At 40.8% G+C, this 16,628-nt stretch overlaps 1 protein-coding gene across 1 annotated transcript in view; it reads left to right on the forward strand.

The window, feature by feature from the left end:
• Window positions 1-10,867, forward strand: part of RXFP2 (relaxin family peptide receptor 2) — a 61,384-nt gene extending 50,517 nt beyond the window's left edge. The window contains exons 16-19 of the mRNA XM_045058184.1: window positions 13-242; window positions 871-1,281; window positions 4,287-4,505; window positions 8,961-10,867. Of these exons, the coding sequence (XP_044914119.1) occupies window positions 13-242; window positions 871-1,281; window positions 4,287-4,505; window positions 8,961-9,220 (1,120 nt within the window). The 3' untranslated portion in view covers window positions 9,221-10,867. The remainder of the gene's footprint in view (window positions 1-12; window positions 243-870; window positions 1,282-4,286; window positions 4,506-8,960) is intronic.
• The last annotated feature ends 5,761 nt before the right edge of the window (window positions 10,868-16,628 follow it).

Below are 16,628 nucleotides of genomic sequence, written 5' to 3' on the forward strand. Positions count from 1 at the left end.
CTTTGAATTTAGTTATTTCAAAAACTTTCGATACTGCTCCTATGCTCCCCATGTCCGCATATGTATGCCCTTGACTGACGGCATTTCTTCATTTGAGGACCTCTTGGCTAACAATATCCTCAGAATATTTGTCTGGGTTATAGCTTTCATAACCTGCTTTGGAAATCTTTTTGTCATTGGCATGAGATCTTTCATTAAAGCTGAAAATACGACCCACGCTACGTCCATCAAAATCCTTTGTTGTAAGTATGTTTCCTACCTAAATGGATTTAGGATGTCTTCTGTGACCTGAGCACTAGATACATATTGGCCTTCAACAAAGGCACTTAGTACGGATTGGATGAGCTAGGCATTTTTTTCTCTAAGTATGAACTACTGTTCTCTTTGGCTTTCTGTTTTAGATTGCATGAGTTTGCAGTGATCCAGCACTCACCGCTGGGGGTTATATCTTGGAAATGGGGTAACAGGGAGCTAATGAATCAACAGAAAGATTATGGAGGGCAGGTTGTGGGTTACAAACTAAGCTCAGTTTGCCTTCAATTACAACAGCACCCATGCTCCTCGAGCCCAGAAAATTATTCTCTTTGTTAACTAGGCGAGTAATACTTATCTACTGTTTAAAAACTAGCTTCCCCCACAAAACTTACCCTCTCGCACACACCACCATTTTTAAAAATTATAAAACCAAGACCCAGTACAGTATTTTAGAATTGAACATTTGTTGTGAAGTCCATTGGCTTTTAGAGACTGCTGTAGTGTAGGTGTTTATATTAGTTCATTTAATACAGGATGAAGGAAGTAGACCCAGTTAGGAAACTGAAACTGAAACGTTGGGAACTATCAACATACAATGTATTGATTCCTTAACAGGTGCAGATTGCCTGATGGGTGTTTATTTGTTCTTCATTGGCTTTTTTGATATAAAATACCGTGGGCAGTATCAGAAGTATGCGTTACTGTGGATGGAGAGTTTACAGTGCCGCCTCATGGGGTTCCTGGCCATGCTGTCCACCGAAGTCTCCGTCCTGCTGCTGACGTACTTGACTTTGGAGAAGTTTCTGGTCATTGTCTTTCCCTTCAGTAATATTCGTCCTGGAAAATGGCAGACCTCGGTCATCCTCATTTGCATCTGGATTATGGGATTTTTAATAGCTGTGATTCCGTTTTGGAATGAGGATTATTTTGGAAACTTTTATGGAAAAAATGGCGTGTGTTTCCCACTTTATTATGACCAAACAGAAGATATCGGAAGCAAAGGTTATTCTCTTGGAATTTTCCTAGGTAAATTATATTTTTCACTTTCTGGGCCAACTATCTAATTTTGATAGAAATATCATATATTTCATCAACGGTGTTTTTGTCCTTTTCAGAAAGTAAATGAATATACTCAAGACTGTGTCCTTTTTTAAAGAAAAATTCTTACTGAGTATAGTTTTCATTAAACTTTTTATATAGAGATTTAGTATGGGAAACAAAAACATACTGTCAGGATCTCTGGATGATTTTTTATTATCTGTAAGACCCTTTGATTTTCACATTGTGACTATGAGCTGGAGGAAGTCTAGGTTAGTACCCTGACCTGTGACCCCATCAAGTTATCTGAACTCATTTTTTTTTTTACAATCTAGATATGAGTTAAGTAAATAATAATAATAAAATTCTGGAAACTCACTGACAGGAGATTATTGGAATGGAAATACCAAGAAGGTTTATTGCCTTTGGTAAATGCAGCTCTAAAATCAAAACTGGAAGAGTGCTTAATAAAACTGCTTTCAGTTTTTCTTAATTCCCTCTAATTTTTAAGAAAAGAAGATCCTACCTTCTCTGGAACAAAAGTGAATGAGAAGTGGAGCTCTTTAAGGTTAAAAAAAAAAAACACATTTGTTTTTGTCTAATAGGTATCCCTGCTGTTTAAAATTAAGACGATTTCCATATCATTTCTTTAGAGCAGTGTTCTCATCTTAATTCCCCCTTCTCATCTTTTCCCCTCTCTAAGTGGTCGATAAGCTCTATCATCCTTTCTTTCTCATCAAATGTTTTTTTCATCAAAATATACCACTGCCTTCTATTTCTTCCAGTCTCTACCTACCATCACCTTCATGTGCAACCTCACTACCTCAACCCTGAAGGGCTTATTACATTAGCCCTTACTAGTCTTTTGGCCTCAGGGGCTTTCTCTCTTCTATTAACCTGTTCACTCCCTGAGTATCAAAAAGGCCTCAGCTCTGAGACCTTCAATGACTCCCTGCTACTGCCAAGGTCAAGTGTACATTAGTCACTTAAGATACTTCACAAAATCGCTCTAACCACCGGTCCAGCTCTTCTTCATGGATTCCTTTTCTTCCTCTGAGAAATATACCTTCTTAGCACCATTTTAATAATACTCTTCACATACGACCCCGTTCTATAGCTATTTTTTCATGGACGTTGTAAGCTGTTCCTAGCATAGATGCACTTCATAGAGACCCCTCCTAACACACACACACATTCTGCTCCATTCCATTCACTGATTCATCAATGATTTATTAGGCATCTGCTATAGGCCAGGCACTCTTTTGGACACTGGAGACACGACAGATCAGCCCTCACAGACCTACCACCAGAAAGGAGGATGAAGACAAGTAAACACATTCTTATGTCACAAACTGACAAATGCCACGAAGGAGGAGAACTGGATGTTCTAGGAGGCCCCAAATCTGAGCACCGGGGAAAGCTTTCCAGTAGGAATGAATCCAAATCCTTAGGCCCAAAGGATAAGGAAGGATTAACCAAGTGAAGTCTGTTCCAGGAAAAAACAAAGTGGAGGTAGAAGTCCAAAGCCAAGGAACAGGCCCAGATGAAAGGCCAAGAAGTTAGGTGTGGCTGGATCTTATAGTTAAGGAGAGTGGGGTAAGATAGCACCTGTGATGTATTCCAGGTAGATCAAGAGACGCACACGCACACACACACGCACACACACACGCACACACACACTCATCATCATCATCATCACCTATATACACTTGGCTTACCTGTGAGAAGAGTCCTAGAGCCTTTTTTTCTCTTTAAAGAATATACAAATACACAGTTTTGAAATCAATTCTTTATTTTAGAATGGAATAAGATTTAGAGAGACGTTGCAAGGACAGTAGCTTCCATTTACCCCTCACCTAGTCTCCCCTATTGCTAACATCTCACATCCCTATGGTGCTTTCAGAACACACGATTTTAATCCTTCCTGTAAGTCTGTTTTCACAATTTGTATTAAAGGATCATTGTTAAAAGTCATTACCTGTTATTCTTAACTAAAGTTTCTGACAAGAGGCCTAAGATAAACCAATTTTATAAAATTCTATTGAATGGCTTTGTTATGAGATTCTATGGAATGTGAAATGTTTTGGATGAAAACAACAGAACACTGGGAATTTATACAATTCTCCCCTAGACTTCACCCATCTTACACATAGTCTAGATTCAGATGAACATTTTTTAAACAACTTCGAAATCGTATGCATTTTTTATGCTCACAGTGAGGAATGTGATAATTACTCTTAGTATTTTTATTCCAGCAAGAATATAACAAAGTGACTAAGAAGTCAGCATTATAAGATAGTGATGTTAAGTGAGAAGTTGACCCTATAGTGAGAATATATTTGACCCTAAAAAATCATTCGTACAGTTGATTTTTATTTATTTTTTCTTCTCTTTTTTCTTCTAAAACAAGTCTAAAGTGTTCTGAATTTTAGTTTAAATTACTGTAAGCTCTCTGAAAAAAAAAACCCAAAAATGCATTCTTGTTCTATGTAATATTTTTACTTAAGACCAAAAACCATGGGAGATAATGTTTTTGAGGCTATTATCTTCTTGATACTCCAAGTCATCTTGTTCCTATTTATAAGCTAAAGAAATGGGGTCATGTTTATTTTTTGAGATAATCAGATGATTACAGTAATCCCTTAAGATCTGAATGTGCGGGGACTGAAAAATGAAAACAGCTTTATTCTGGCTTTCAAAAAGCTAAAATTCACCTCATGCTACACCTAGATCTGAATTTCAGAGGCCTGAAACTCTTTATAAAGGGTTTGTGTGTTTCCAGTATCTTTTTGATCCGACCAACCCAATTCTTTTAGCTTGTTGCAGCTGAGAGCCTTGGATTCAGGGTTTTTAGCTGATCGCCACTGGACCTATACAAAAATATCCTTGGAAGTACAGCCTAAGGAAGCGCCATAATGAGCATCTATGTAACACAACACTTTTACTGTTGATTTATACACCTGAGATGTTAAGAGCTGTGCTTTTCCCAACAGGTGTGAACTTGCTGGCTTTTCTCATCATTGTGTTTTCCTATATTATTATGTTCTGTTCCATTAAAAAAACTGCCTTGCAGACTTCGGAAGTGAGGAATCACGTTGGAAGAGAGGTGGCTGTGGCAAATCGTTTCTTTTTTATAGTGTTCTCTGATGCCATCTGCTGGATTCCTGTATTTGTAATTAAAATTCTCTCCCTCTTCCGGGTGGAAATACCAGGTCAGTCCCTTCTATTATTCCCAAGTACATTGTGCTTTCTTTAGCCCCTTGGCAAGACCAGAATACAGTGCCTTACATATAGTAAATTCTCTGTAAACACCTACAAACAACTATTATTTTCCTTAATATTTTATAGTCTGTATTCTAAGACAGTAACTGGGTAGTGGTGCAATCCAGACAAGGATGATAAGGAAACGGGACTGAGAAAAAAAACGAACACTCAGCGTCTCGTTTCTATCTGAGCTAGACAGTGGCTCTTAACCAAGAGTACACATGCAAAATCAAAATATACACAAAAAGCCCAGGTTCCACTCTGGGCTTCTGGATTTCATCTACAGGGACAAAGAGCTACACGCAGGTATTTTGGAAAAGTTCTCCATGTGCCCACGTGATTCTGAGGCACACACCCCTCCTTAAGAACTACCAGTTTATTTCACGGTCCTTGCCGTACGGTTGTCACTCTAGGCTCCGCTCTAGGGTGTTAGATGTTTGGTGGAATGGGGTCTCCCACCCACACCCCTAGTTCAACCAGAGGGAAAAAAAACCTTTCATTACTTAGGTTTTTATGCGAACCCCTTTCCGGGACTTAGAAATCACAGTCATCGAGGGGCCACCTGAGCTTTGGCCTGACTCCCAGGGACACGGGGTTTCTACTTGGGGGGGGGGGTTCTCATCCGGGGCAGAATTGTATCTGTTCATCTTGGCACCCCAGGGTCAAGCATGGGGGGGATGCTTCGGAAGCGCTTATAAAAGAGTGATGAATGTCCAGGAAACAAGCAGCTATGATTTCTGTCCCTCTGGCGTGTGCATGGCAGTCACGGGAGGTCTTGTCGAGTGCCTCACTGCGAAACGGCACACAACACCCACAGCTTCCACTTAACCTGTCAGTTTAGACTGATCACAAGGCAGATGCTAGGTGTGAAAGTGCAGATCAAGAGAGACATCACGGCTGACTACTTGGGAACTTTCACTGAGTGGCGAGAGCAGATGCCTTAAGAATGCATGTGCCATTGCTTGGGGAGACTCAGCTGCATGTGAGTGAGGAGCAGAATTACTTAAATATTAATGGTCACCGCTGAGGAACTTGATGAACCATCCAGTATGCGACAGCGTCCTGGACAGTTCTATTTTTACATCCTTGCATTCCGAATTCAACAGGACTAAAATGTCCGTGGGCCTCCATTGCTCATGGAATAAAATCCAAGTGCTGGGATCGGCATTAAAGATCACCTCCTACCCCGCCCTCGTGTATTCTGTCATCCAGGCTCCACTCTAGAGTGTTAGATGTTTGTTGGAATGGGGTCTCCCACCCACACCCCTAGTTCAACCAGAGAAAAAACACTTTCATTAGGTAGGATTTTAATGTGAACTCCTTCCTGGGACTTAATAATCCATTCGAATTATTAGGATTTTTTTCCCTTCTGTACCTTTTTGATGTCTTGACATTGCTGACGATGTTTCCTCCACCTGGATTATATTCTCAACCTGTAGGACTCTAGCTTCCTAAATACCCCTGCTCATCCTTCAAGATTCAATCCAAATACTCCCTCTCCCATGGTACCATTCTAGGTCCCTCTCCAACCCACACCCATCTAACCCAACTGCTTAAATGTCTGTGACATTTTGTTTGCACTTCACGTATTAACCTCATCCGAGCTGCCTCCCAACGGTGTTATTTTTTTTTTTTAATGTGTTCATTGCTCCCTTCAGATTATAAGCTTCAGGACGATAGGGACCATATGTTGTTTATCTTTCCACAAGTGTTTTTTTTTTTTTTTTTTTGCATAATGTTATTTAATAAATGCTTCTTTAATTAAAGGTGCTGAGCCGGTCCGAGAGTGGTGGAACAGGGTGGGAGGGGACTGTCTCATCAACCTCCCAAACTTCTCTTTCCACGCCTTGTGATGCCCTCCCCCACCCCAGGCACTTGCTTGTTTTTGATGTGGGAGGAGGCAGCCTTGTGTGGTGATAGAAGGACCAAGTGAGGCAGGAGTCCTGGGTTTCTGTCCTGATCCCGCCGCTGACCAGTTCAGGAAATGGAGGCAGATCACCTCACCTCCGAGACTGTTTTCATATGGCCTCTCAAATTCCTTCCAGTTTTCATATTCTGTGAGCCTGTCAACTCCTTGAGGCTTTTCCTCTGTATTACTCTGCTTGGACTGCCATAACAGAGTAACACAAACTGGGTGGCTTAAGCAATAGAAATTTATTTTTTCACAGTTCTGGAGAGCTGGAAGTCCAGAATAAAGTGTCAGCAGATTTCTGCTGCAACCTCCCTCCTTGGCCCTCCTGCCTTCTCACCCTGTCCTCATGTGGTCTTTCCTCTGCACGTGCACCCATAGTATCTCTATGTGTATGAAAGTTTCCCTCTTCTAGGAACACCTGGTAGATTGGAATGAAGACCAATCTAAATTATTTTAACTTAATGGCAACTTAAGAAGGCCGTCTCCAAATGCAGTCACATTCTGAGGTCCAATACATGAATTTTGGAGCACACAATTCAGCCCATGACACTGTCTGATTTAGAGTCAGGGGAGGTCTGGTGATCAAGATGTTTTGGTATCTGAGAGCCACAGGAGTAGCCATCATCCTTGGAGAGCCTACAACATTCCAGATCATGATAGGAAACTAGAATGGGAAAAAAAAATGTTTTGTGACAAACTTATTTGGCCCACACATCAGTCTTTCTCTACATTTATAGCTCAATCCTTTGAAGTCTGTCTTGAACACCTGGGTGGACCTAACAGAGTAGTCTTGACCGCATTTGACTAAGCCCCTTCTTGCTTGTCTGACTCCCCAAGTGTTGTAGGAAATGCTGGACTCATTGACTTAAACCCATCCTGTCCTCTTCCTCCAAGAACTCTGGGGTGTGCCCCACCATGGCATGTCACTGACAGTACATGCGGTCAGCCCAAAAGATAAGCCAGCTTTAGCCCTCCTTTCTCAGAAGTCACCTGCTGACCTTACATTAGTGAGTCACCCTGAGACTGAATGGGAAGTCTCATTCCTGGTCACAATTTCCTCTGGGAACACAACAGACAAAAAGCCACTTGTTTTGTTTGGTTTTGTTTTGATTTCAATCATGCACTGTCCATACTATCTAATTTTTAAAAATTCAAGACACGTAATGTAGTATTATGAAACCTTAATAAATCTGAGTTATGCTAAATACAGCTATTTTTCTTCCATATTCTTTCCAGTTCAAAAAAATAAATAAGGACAAGAAAGAGAAGATGGGATAGGAAAAGAGGAAGGCAAATACAGAAAAAAAGAGAAGGGAGGGGATAACAGGAAAGCAGGAAAAAGAGGAGGGGAGGTCAGATAAGCAGTCAGAAGAAATGGGAAAGAAAGAGAAGAACAGAAAAGATGGAAGGAACAAAGCAGGGCAAAGAAGAACAAAGAACAATGTCTAAAGGATAAGAAAATTGTGAGATGGGGAGGGAAGAGAAGGAGACAAGGGAGAGTGACAGGGAATGTGTCCTTGGACTTACCCTCCGGCTCTTCAACTGAGCTGGGAGTTCTTCACACTTTTGAAGGTGTAAGAGGAGGCAGCCTAGTATAGTGGGGTCGCAGAATTGCAGGTGTTAGTGCTGAACAGGGACGTCAGCAGAGCTGCCGACCGTGGCCCACCCAGCCCCCCCGACTTCGATCAAGTAAGTTATCATCAGCCCCTTTCACAGGTAGGGTAGTTGAGGTCCAGGGAGCTTAGGTGATTTGCCCACGGTCCCGTAGCTCAATGACCCTAAGAGCAGGCTGCGTGCAAGGGGGAAAACACACTTCATCCTCACCAAGTGCGTGATGTATTCGGAAAGGGCACAATCATCACAAACGTCTACTCACAAGGAAGTTTTGTGGCGTCTTTCCCTCCGTATTCTAATGAGCGTCTGTAAGGCTTCACACAGAAGGATTGATTGAGTTGGAAGATGTATTCTCCTTTGCTCGTCACATCTTCAGCCTCCACTCTGAAAAGGATGGTTGGAATACGAGGGCGGGACAGTTAGGCCTTGAGGAGCGAAGTTAAGACCGAGGTCCCATCTGAGACCGGACCAGATATTTCCTGAACACTGATCTATTGATTAAGAAGTATTTTGTCATTTTCTTACATATCTATAAAGAAAAGCAATAACGACAAGAAAAATACATCATATATATATACATATACACACACACACATATACACTTACATCTATGAAGTTTTTTTTTAAAATATATTTCCTCAGTTGGCCTCCCAACAACCTACCAAGTAGTTACTGAAATTCAAAAATTTCTGAATGGTAGGACCTTGAATTCATAGGTCCTCTGCTCCTCCAACAGAGAGGGTCTCAATATGGTGAAAGAAAACGGTCATAGGAAGCCCTCCCCAAAGGAACATTGACTACAAACCGTTATGTGCTATTTGTGTCTGTTTAAAATTTCCGCTTCATGACATTTCCCACATTTCCTTTCCCTCTCCAGGCACAATCACCTCCTGGATAGTCATTTTCTTCCTTCCAGTAAACAGTGCCTTGAACCCCATCCTCTACACTCTCACAACCAGCTTTTTCAAAGACAAGCTGAAACAGCTGCTGCACAAACATCGGAGGAAATCCATTTTCAAAACGAAGAAAGAAAGTCTCTCGACATCCATTGTGTGGACGGATGACTCCTCCGCACTTAAACTGGGCGTTTTGAACAAGATAACCCTCGGGGATGGTATAGTGAAGCCAATTTCCTAGCAATGGTTTTGGACCCCCGGACTTCCAGGGGACCACCTGTAAGAAAAGGACAGCGCTCGGAACATGCTACCTGCAGTGCTTTTCATCTCTCCCAACAGCAAACCTTTCTGCACAGAGAGCACAGCAGAGTGACTTCTGGCACTGCGTTCCGATGGCAGCTGTTCTTATCAGCCGTGCGAAGAACTGTACCTGTGGGTTCTGCTCGCTCTCGGCATTTCGGAAATGCACTAGGGAAACCACACATAGTAGGCTGATGGGCCGCCGATCCGCAGCTGGTCGACACTACCCCCCTGCAAGGGAACGCCCCGCACACTGGCACTGCATGTCTGCTTCGGAGTCGAATTGCACCGTCCATAAAATAAAAACATTCATGACACCTCATTCCAGGGTGGCCATCGTCACGTAAACCTCACATCTCTCTCTTTGCTTTTTCCACGTCAAAGGAAATCATCGGCATCCTGCTGAACTGAGGGCAAAGGATTTCTGAGACGTTCGCCCGCCTCCAGCCTCGCCCTCTACGCCGGTGGCGTAGAAACTTTGAAAGCACATCTTTACACGAGGCTGTTGCAGCCAACAAAACGGCAGAGAGACAGAGACTAAGCCTAGTACCATTCACCCTCTTGGCTGCTATTTAGCGTCAGCAGAGTTGAGATCGCAAACAAGATTATTTTTCTCGAGATTGTCCAGGCCACGAAGAAAAATTGGACACCCCAGCGGCCAAAACTACATTTTAATCTCTTTCAAGGGTAATTTCTTTAAAGTAGCATCCCTACAGCTAGGAAGTTCTGTCTTCATAAAACACACGGATGAGACGTGTTAAAGGGGTTTAAGAATAGTGGTTTGATTGGGTCCGTTTGCTTACTCAGAGAGATTTCACTCAAAAAGACCAGTAAGTTTGGACTTGAGTTTTGAAAATGTAAAGTACTTACTTGTGAAGGCCTGGATGTGTCGTTACCATGAAAGCTCATATGTGAAAAACAATCAGGTAAATAAAGTTATATTTTGCATTTGTCCATATTTTATTTTATGTTTGAAAAAGACTACAGAGCCTGTTTATTGACTATTACCATGTTTCTCCTGAGAGAGAGTATAGCCAGGAAACACAGCACCTCAGTCAACAAGCACATCTTATGTTTTTCTCTTACCCCTTTTTCCAAAGCAGGAGGCAATAACTGAATGTCTTTACTGCTCTCTTCATTCTGAGTTCCTTTAATGAGCAGAATCTAAGCAGCTGACCAAGAACTCCAGATTACCTCCTATCATCTAATAGCATCCAGGAAAGAATCCCAGAGTTCATGTGTCACGGCAGTTCTGGTAATTTACTTGTTATTGCTTAATAGTGACTAAAACCATTGTTTCAACCAAGTGAAATATCTTTTGCATCAGTGAAATGTTTCTGAGGATTCTGCAGATAATGTTCCTCCCCATTAAGTAGGCTGCCCTTTTCCCTTATGGTTTCAAACTTTTCTCCATCTTGTCTCCTCACTATGATGAGTTACTTCCTGACATGTTTCCTGAATTTGCTGACATTTTATTAAACGCCCTCTGCCAGTCCTTGATCATCAGATGATTTATTTCCTAATACATTTCCCAATATCAGGAACATAAATAAAGACTAGACCCTGAGCCCAGGGTATTGCAATCTTAGCACAAATGTGTGTCTCCCTTTCTTGAAAAGCATGAGGGGTGGGCCATGAACCAAGCATCTGGGAACTGTGTTTGTGAATGTCTGCGCTCTTACTGTTAAGTAGTAGACATGAGAAACACAAGGTCAGGTGCATCAGGGAAGTTTTCACAGAAAAAAATTGAAGCTATATATTGGTTAGCAGCATGCTAATGGATAGTATAGAATTGAATTCTAATAGCTTAGTGATTTACAGCCTTATTCTGCACTGCAACATAAATAGAAACCTGTAAGAAATGTTTAATTTTAGCAAATAACAGTCTTTTATCTGGATTGAGTGAGGTCTTTGGCGTTGTTAGACTTGTTTTCTAAACCCGATGCTTCTGTGTGGATATGAAAATACTACTTCTGTTCTTTAACCACTTCCCATGACAACATAAACAGCAAATAAACATGACTTGAGAACATAAGAGGCCATAGACTGTGCCATCTTTGAGTAAGAGAGAATGAGGGCAAATTACCCAATCCGCATCTCCATCATGTGCCTGTGTATTACTGACATTTGGTATTGAAATTTAAAAAAAATATATTCTAAGAAATGAATATGGAACCTCAGATGAGCGTACCAAAAGGGGGTATGTGGTTTATCTGCGTTAGACATAGCTAAGCTTACTTACATCACTTTGTTTCATTCTTAAGGTTTATTTGTAATCAAAATCAAAATAGTTTATGCCCACTGCGGTTGCTGAAATAGACCCTGGTGACCAGGAGCTCTAAGTGGGGTTACACATAGCTGAGCTTTAGCTCACAGGTAGTAGTTTCACACGTCACCATGTGCCTCAAATCCTCAGCTCCATCCGGCCTGGTCTCTACAGCATCAGAGAGCCACAAAAGCAGAGCCATCACCCCAGTGTTTTTCTCTTAAGGGTGACCTCAGTGCCAGATCAAATGAGTATTTGGTAACTTGCTATGCAGATACTCATGCTATGTTTTCAAGAATTTATCTCACCCAATATGATTCTTCACTCTGCTTTACCATTCTCAAGTTGGGAAGCAATGCAAAGATCCAGAGAATGTACATGATAGAAATGAAAACTGGTGAAGTGTCACCAATCATACGCTCCCTATAATTTTACATATGCCCCCAAGGGAGGTCTGAAGTAAATGGATCTTCCAAAAGTAACAAGGGATACACGTAAGACATATTTCTTTTTAGTTTTTTCAATGTAGCGTAAGTGGGCGTATGGTTCTATTTAATAAATAGCCTTAGGTAACTTTACTCAAGAAACAAAGCATGGAAGATAAATATTTGTGTTTTCTTATTTCCTGAAAAAGAAAAAGAAAGAGTGATTGTAAAGATTTCTCCTTATATTAATCTGTTTATATGTCAGTTGTCTGATAGCCTGTCTATGAAAGACAGAAGATGCATTTCTAATAAAGATAATGTTTATTTCTGAACCAGAAACATAAAATGTAATCAGAATATTCTTTGTTGTTGTTGTTGCTATTGTTGTTGTTGTTGTTGTTGTTTTGAGTATTCTTTTAAGTGGTTTTTCAGTAGGAGACCTTAAAGTCCTTGAGGTACACTTCCTAAAGCCCTATAAGCTGATTGAAACCTATACGAAATGTATTTCATTTAGAATAGTCTTCAGGATACTCTCCACATGACACATATGGAAGAAATCAATTACAAATAAAGAAATAAAAAACAATAAGGCCACCTGACAAAATTGCGGATCCAGGGATGGGTATCTTATGCCATCTCAACGGTCTGGCCCCAGTCCATGGTAACACTTCTTATCGCTAGGACCTGAAAAAAGCATAACTATTTTGAGTCATAAGCTCACAACTAGTTTGGATACAAAAAGAAATTATTTCCGGACTGCCTGGGACCCCATAAAACTTTCACCTGTTTCCTGATTTTCTGAATTCATGATGTTAGAGTATTTGATTCAGTAATGATTTGCAATGGAAGCTATTACATACTTCCCTGCTACAGACAGTATATATTTAGGACAAAGAAATACAGAGTCAAAACCAGAAAGCTGGTGCCATAGTTCCAATTCAGTCATCAACTACTTGTAAGTTCTCAGACAAATGCCTTTAAATCTCTTCCATTCTCTATAACTGGGCTTCCTTAGGACCATCACACAAACTGATGGCCTATCCCATTTTGGGGAAGATCTATAATGTGGATTAAACCTCTTCCTGAAGGTCCATGTGGATTAAAAATCCAAAAGTTTACATAAAATTCAAGGATTATCCAATTCTCAGTTTCCCTGGGATATTACAAGGTCTCAGAAAGAATCAATGCATGGGTCAGTGCGATGTTCAGAAATCCTCTTCTGGCGAAAGCTTACAGGGCCCCCATTCTCTTATGGAAAGAACACTGAGGCAAAGCCTCAGACAGTGACTCTTTCCTAAGATGTGGAAGATTACAACAGTGTAGCAGTGAGTACAACTTAAAAATTAGGTGACCTAATGCTAGAAAAATCTAGGAATGCAGACAGTGATGTAATTAACAAGTAACCATTTTAATTGACTACAAGTCATAAACTGGTCTCTTCATGTAAGTGTATAAATAGGTCTACTATCACCTACATTATTCTGGAAAACACATAAATGCACAGGTATGTCAAGCACTTATGACTGGGATTATACCCCATATACTGGGGGTAAAGTGTTATTAGGGTAAAGACATAACAACATACCCAATTTCCCCACAGAACCAAAATACAACACGTGGTTCTTGACCCAGGATTGATCTCTGCCTCAAACCTTGCACCATCAGCCTTGAACTCCCTCCCTTTATCATCAACCTCTCTTCTCCACTGGCCCTTTCTGTTCAGCTCACAATGCTCCAATTTCTCGTATCTAAGACCGACACTAGCATCTGTCTGTTTTTGCCTTCTCTTTATGACTAAACATTTAGAAAGGATGGTAAACTCTTTGTCACCGGTGCTTTGACTTCTCAACAACAGAATGCCTCTACCCTCACCACACCATGGAGGCACTGCTCCTTGAGGTCTTAATGATAACAGCCCAATGGACAGTTTCCTTTCTTTAACTACTTCATCTCTCTGAAGAATTTGTCACTGACAACAACTTCCTCCTCCAAATTCCTTTCTTAGAAGGAAGGACATCATTCTTTCCCATTCTACACTACTCCACTGGCTCTCCCTTCTCACATCTTTATGAGTTTCCTCTTCCTCCACCTGCCCCCATAAACTTATAAATAAGTTTCTGGGGTTTTATTCTTGGCTTCCTGTTCTTTGTCCTCCTTAAATCCCTCCCAGGCTTCAATCTCTCCATGGTTGTCATAGATAAGTAAATTAATTTTTAAAGCTCACGTAAAAATAAACATAAAGAGGGGTGCCTGGGTGGTTCAGTCGGTTGAGCATCCAACTTTGGCTCAGGTCATGATCTCACGGTTCGTGAGTTTGAGCCCCGCATCGGGCTCTGTGCTGTCAGAGCCCACTTCAGATCCTCTGCTCCCACCCCCTATGCTTCCCCTGCTCGCGCTCTCTCTAAAAAATAAAATATAAAAACAAATCTAAATACATAAATAACTAAATATAGAAGGGGCTTATTTTGATAGTTCTTATCATATCTTGACACTTTTTAATCTTCTCCACCATACAACTTTTGTTGAAATTTCTAACCTCCCTAATGAGAATCAGCTATTCTCTCAGGCTCATCCAAAAGTGATGCATTTTTACATGTTTAGCAAATGTGTTTGAAACCCACCAAAATCATTTGTTTGGAAGATTTTTAAGAGAAAATCCCATAAACTTAAATTCCATAAGTGGCCCAGGCTGGAGAGGGGAGAGGACGATTCTAGTGGCTCCCTATATAAATTTCTGCTCAATTCCTCTATTTTCAGTCCAGGACCTATGCTTACATAAACTTTTTTCTTTTTATTTATTTTTATTGGACAGGATCAGAATGTGCAGACATGTCCACTGAAAGTATGGAATCAAGAAAGGGATCTTAAGGAAAAGTTTTATGCATATCACTGAAGAGGCATTGGATGGAGTAGGGTGGAAACCTCAGATCACACGATAACCATCATAGAGACTGAACCAGTGATATTAATTGATTTACCTTTCCTGTTTTTATGTAGCTGGCAGTAGCCTTAGAGATCAAGGGTTGTATCCTTTTGCTGCTTTGTAAACAGCAAATCCTTTTTGTCTTAGTTTTCCACTCTTCAGTGGCTTATATTTTCCCTTAAAAATGCTTGGTTCCAGGGGCACCTGGCTGGCTCAGTTGGTAGAGTGTGTAACTCTTGATCTTGGGGTTGTAGGTTTGAGCCCCACATTGGGTGTAGAGATTACTTAAAAATGAAATTTTAAAAAATGCTTCATTCCTCCCTTGATTTGAATTGTTCATTTCCACCTCTCTTATATTATTGTTTAAAATAAAGAAAAGCCTCAAACTTTTGTCCTGCAGAGGGACTAAGTCTAAACCCACCATGCACGGAGTTTGATTTAGATTCACAACCATGTCTCTCCAGCCATTAGCCCTGCCCTTTGCTCGTTCACTGTGGATCATGGCCATCTTTGGAGTCCTGCCATGCTCTTTGTCAGCTAATAAGAAAACAGTTGGACATAATGTATGCTTCTAAAATAATAGTTTTTTTAAGGAAGTGAATCACTTTAGGAAATACACATCTAAATTTCTATTGCCATTCATTTATTCAGTCAGCAAATAGGCCTTGTGCAGCTACCTGAAGCTGCCACAATGCTGTCTGACAAGGTCATCTTCAAGAACAGGTAATTCACATTCCAATAAAATATGCTTGGCCAGACAGGGGACTGCTTTAGAGTTGCCGTCAGAGATTAAGTCCCATGGATGCATCGGTCTTATCACTTTTATCCACAGGACACTCCTTTTTACCACAATATCTTTTTCTTTCTACTTCTCTTCCTTTTTTCCTCTGTCAAACTTTTTGCTGACATTCATTGTTCTTTTTCTCTTGCTCTCTCACTCACTACACCTACACACACATCCCTCCTTACCTCTCTCAAAATCTGCTTCTTTGCCTCCTCATTTCCATCCTTACTCTTAATATTCCTGGCTTTATGTCTGTCTGTCTTTCTCTCTCTCTCTCCTGGGGTGGGCAGTATTTGGAGAGGGGATATAAGGCCAGAGTGAGGCCCAAAGTGAGATGGGCTCTTCTGTTGAGCACATCAGGAAGCAGACTGACTAAGTTCACTTTTACGCTCTCAGCCGGCTGTAAGTACCCTAAGTCAATGGTAGGAGGTCTAATCATCTGGCCACGATCCTATAGCAACAAATCATACTAGAAACATAACTGAATAGTTCTTTGTAGACTGCCAAATGCTTTCAGATAGGCTTTGTTAGAGGTCAAGCATTATTTATTCACAAGTGCATGCTTTTGCAGACATGTACATACACATAAACACCTTGTTATGTTGGCATTAATTCATTTGACAACCTCACCTCCTTGGAACATAACTAAGTTAAAAGAATAAACCCATTAATTTTTAAAGGCCTTTAAGAAACTCAAGATAAAACAGTTGCTACAGATTCATAAATTAAAGCACAAAAGTAGAATAGGGCATAGGCAGAAGCACCCAGCATCTCATTTGAGTTGTTCATTCATTCACAAATATAAATTGGGTGCCATTATGCCAGGTAATTCTAGGTAACAGAAGTCAGCAGTGAACACATGGACCAGAAAGTTGTGCCTGTCTTAATGGAGCTTACATTCTTGGGGGTTGGCAGGAGAAACACTAATAGAGGAAAATGAGCAGAATCTAT

The sequence above is a fragment of the Felis catus genome, chromosome A1 (assembly GCF_018350175.1).
Source record: "Felis catus isolate Fca126 chromosome A1, F.catus_Fca126_mat1.0, whole genome shotgun sequence".
Lineage (NCBI taxonomy): Eukaryota > Metazoa > Chordata > Mammalia > Carnivora > Felidae > Felis > Felis catus.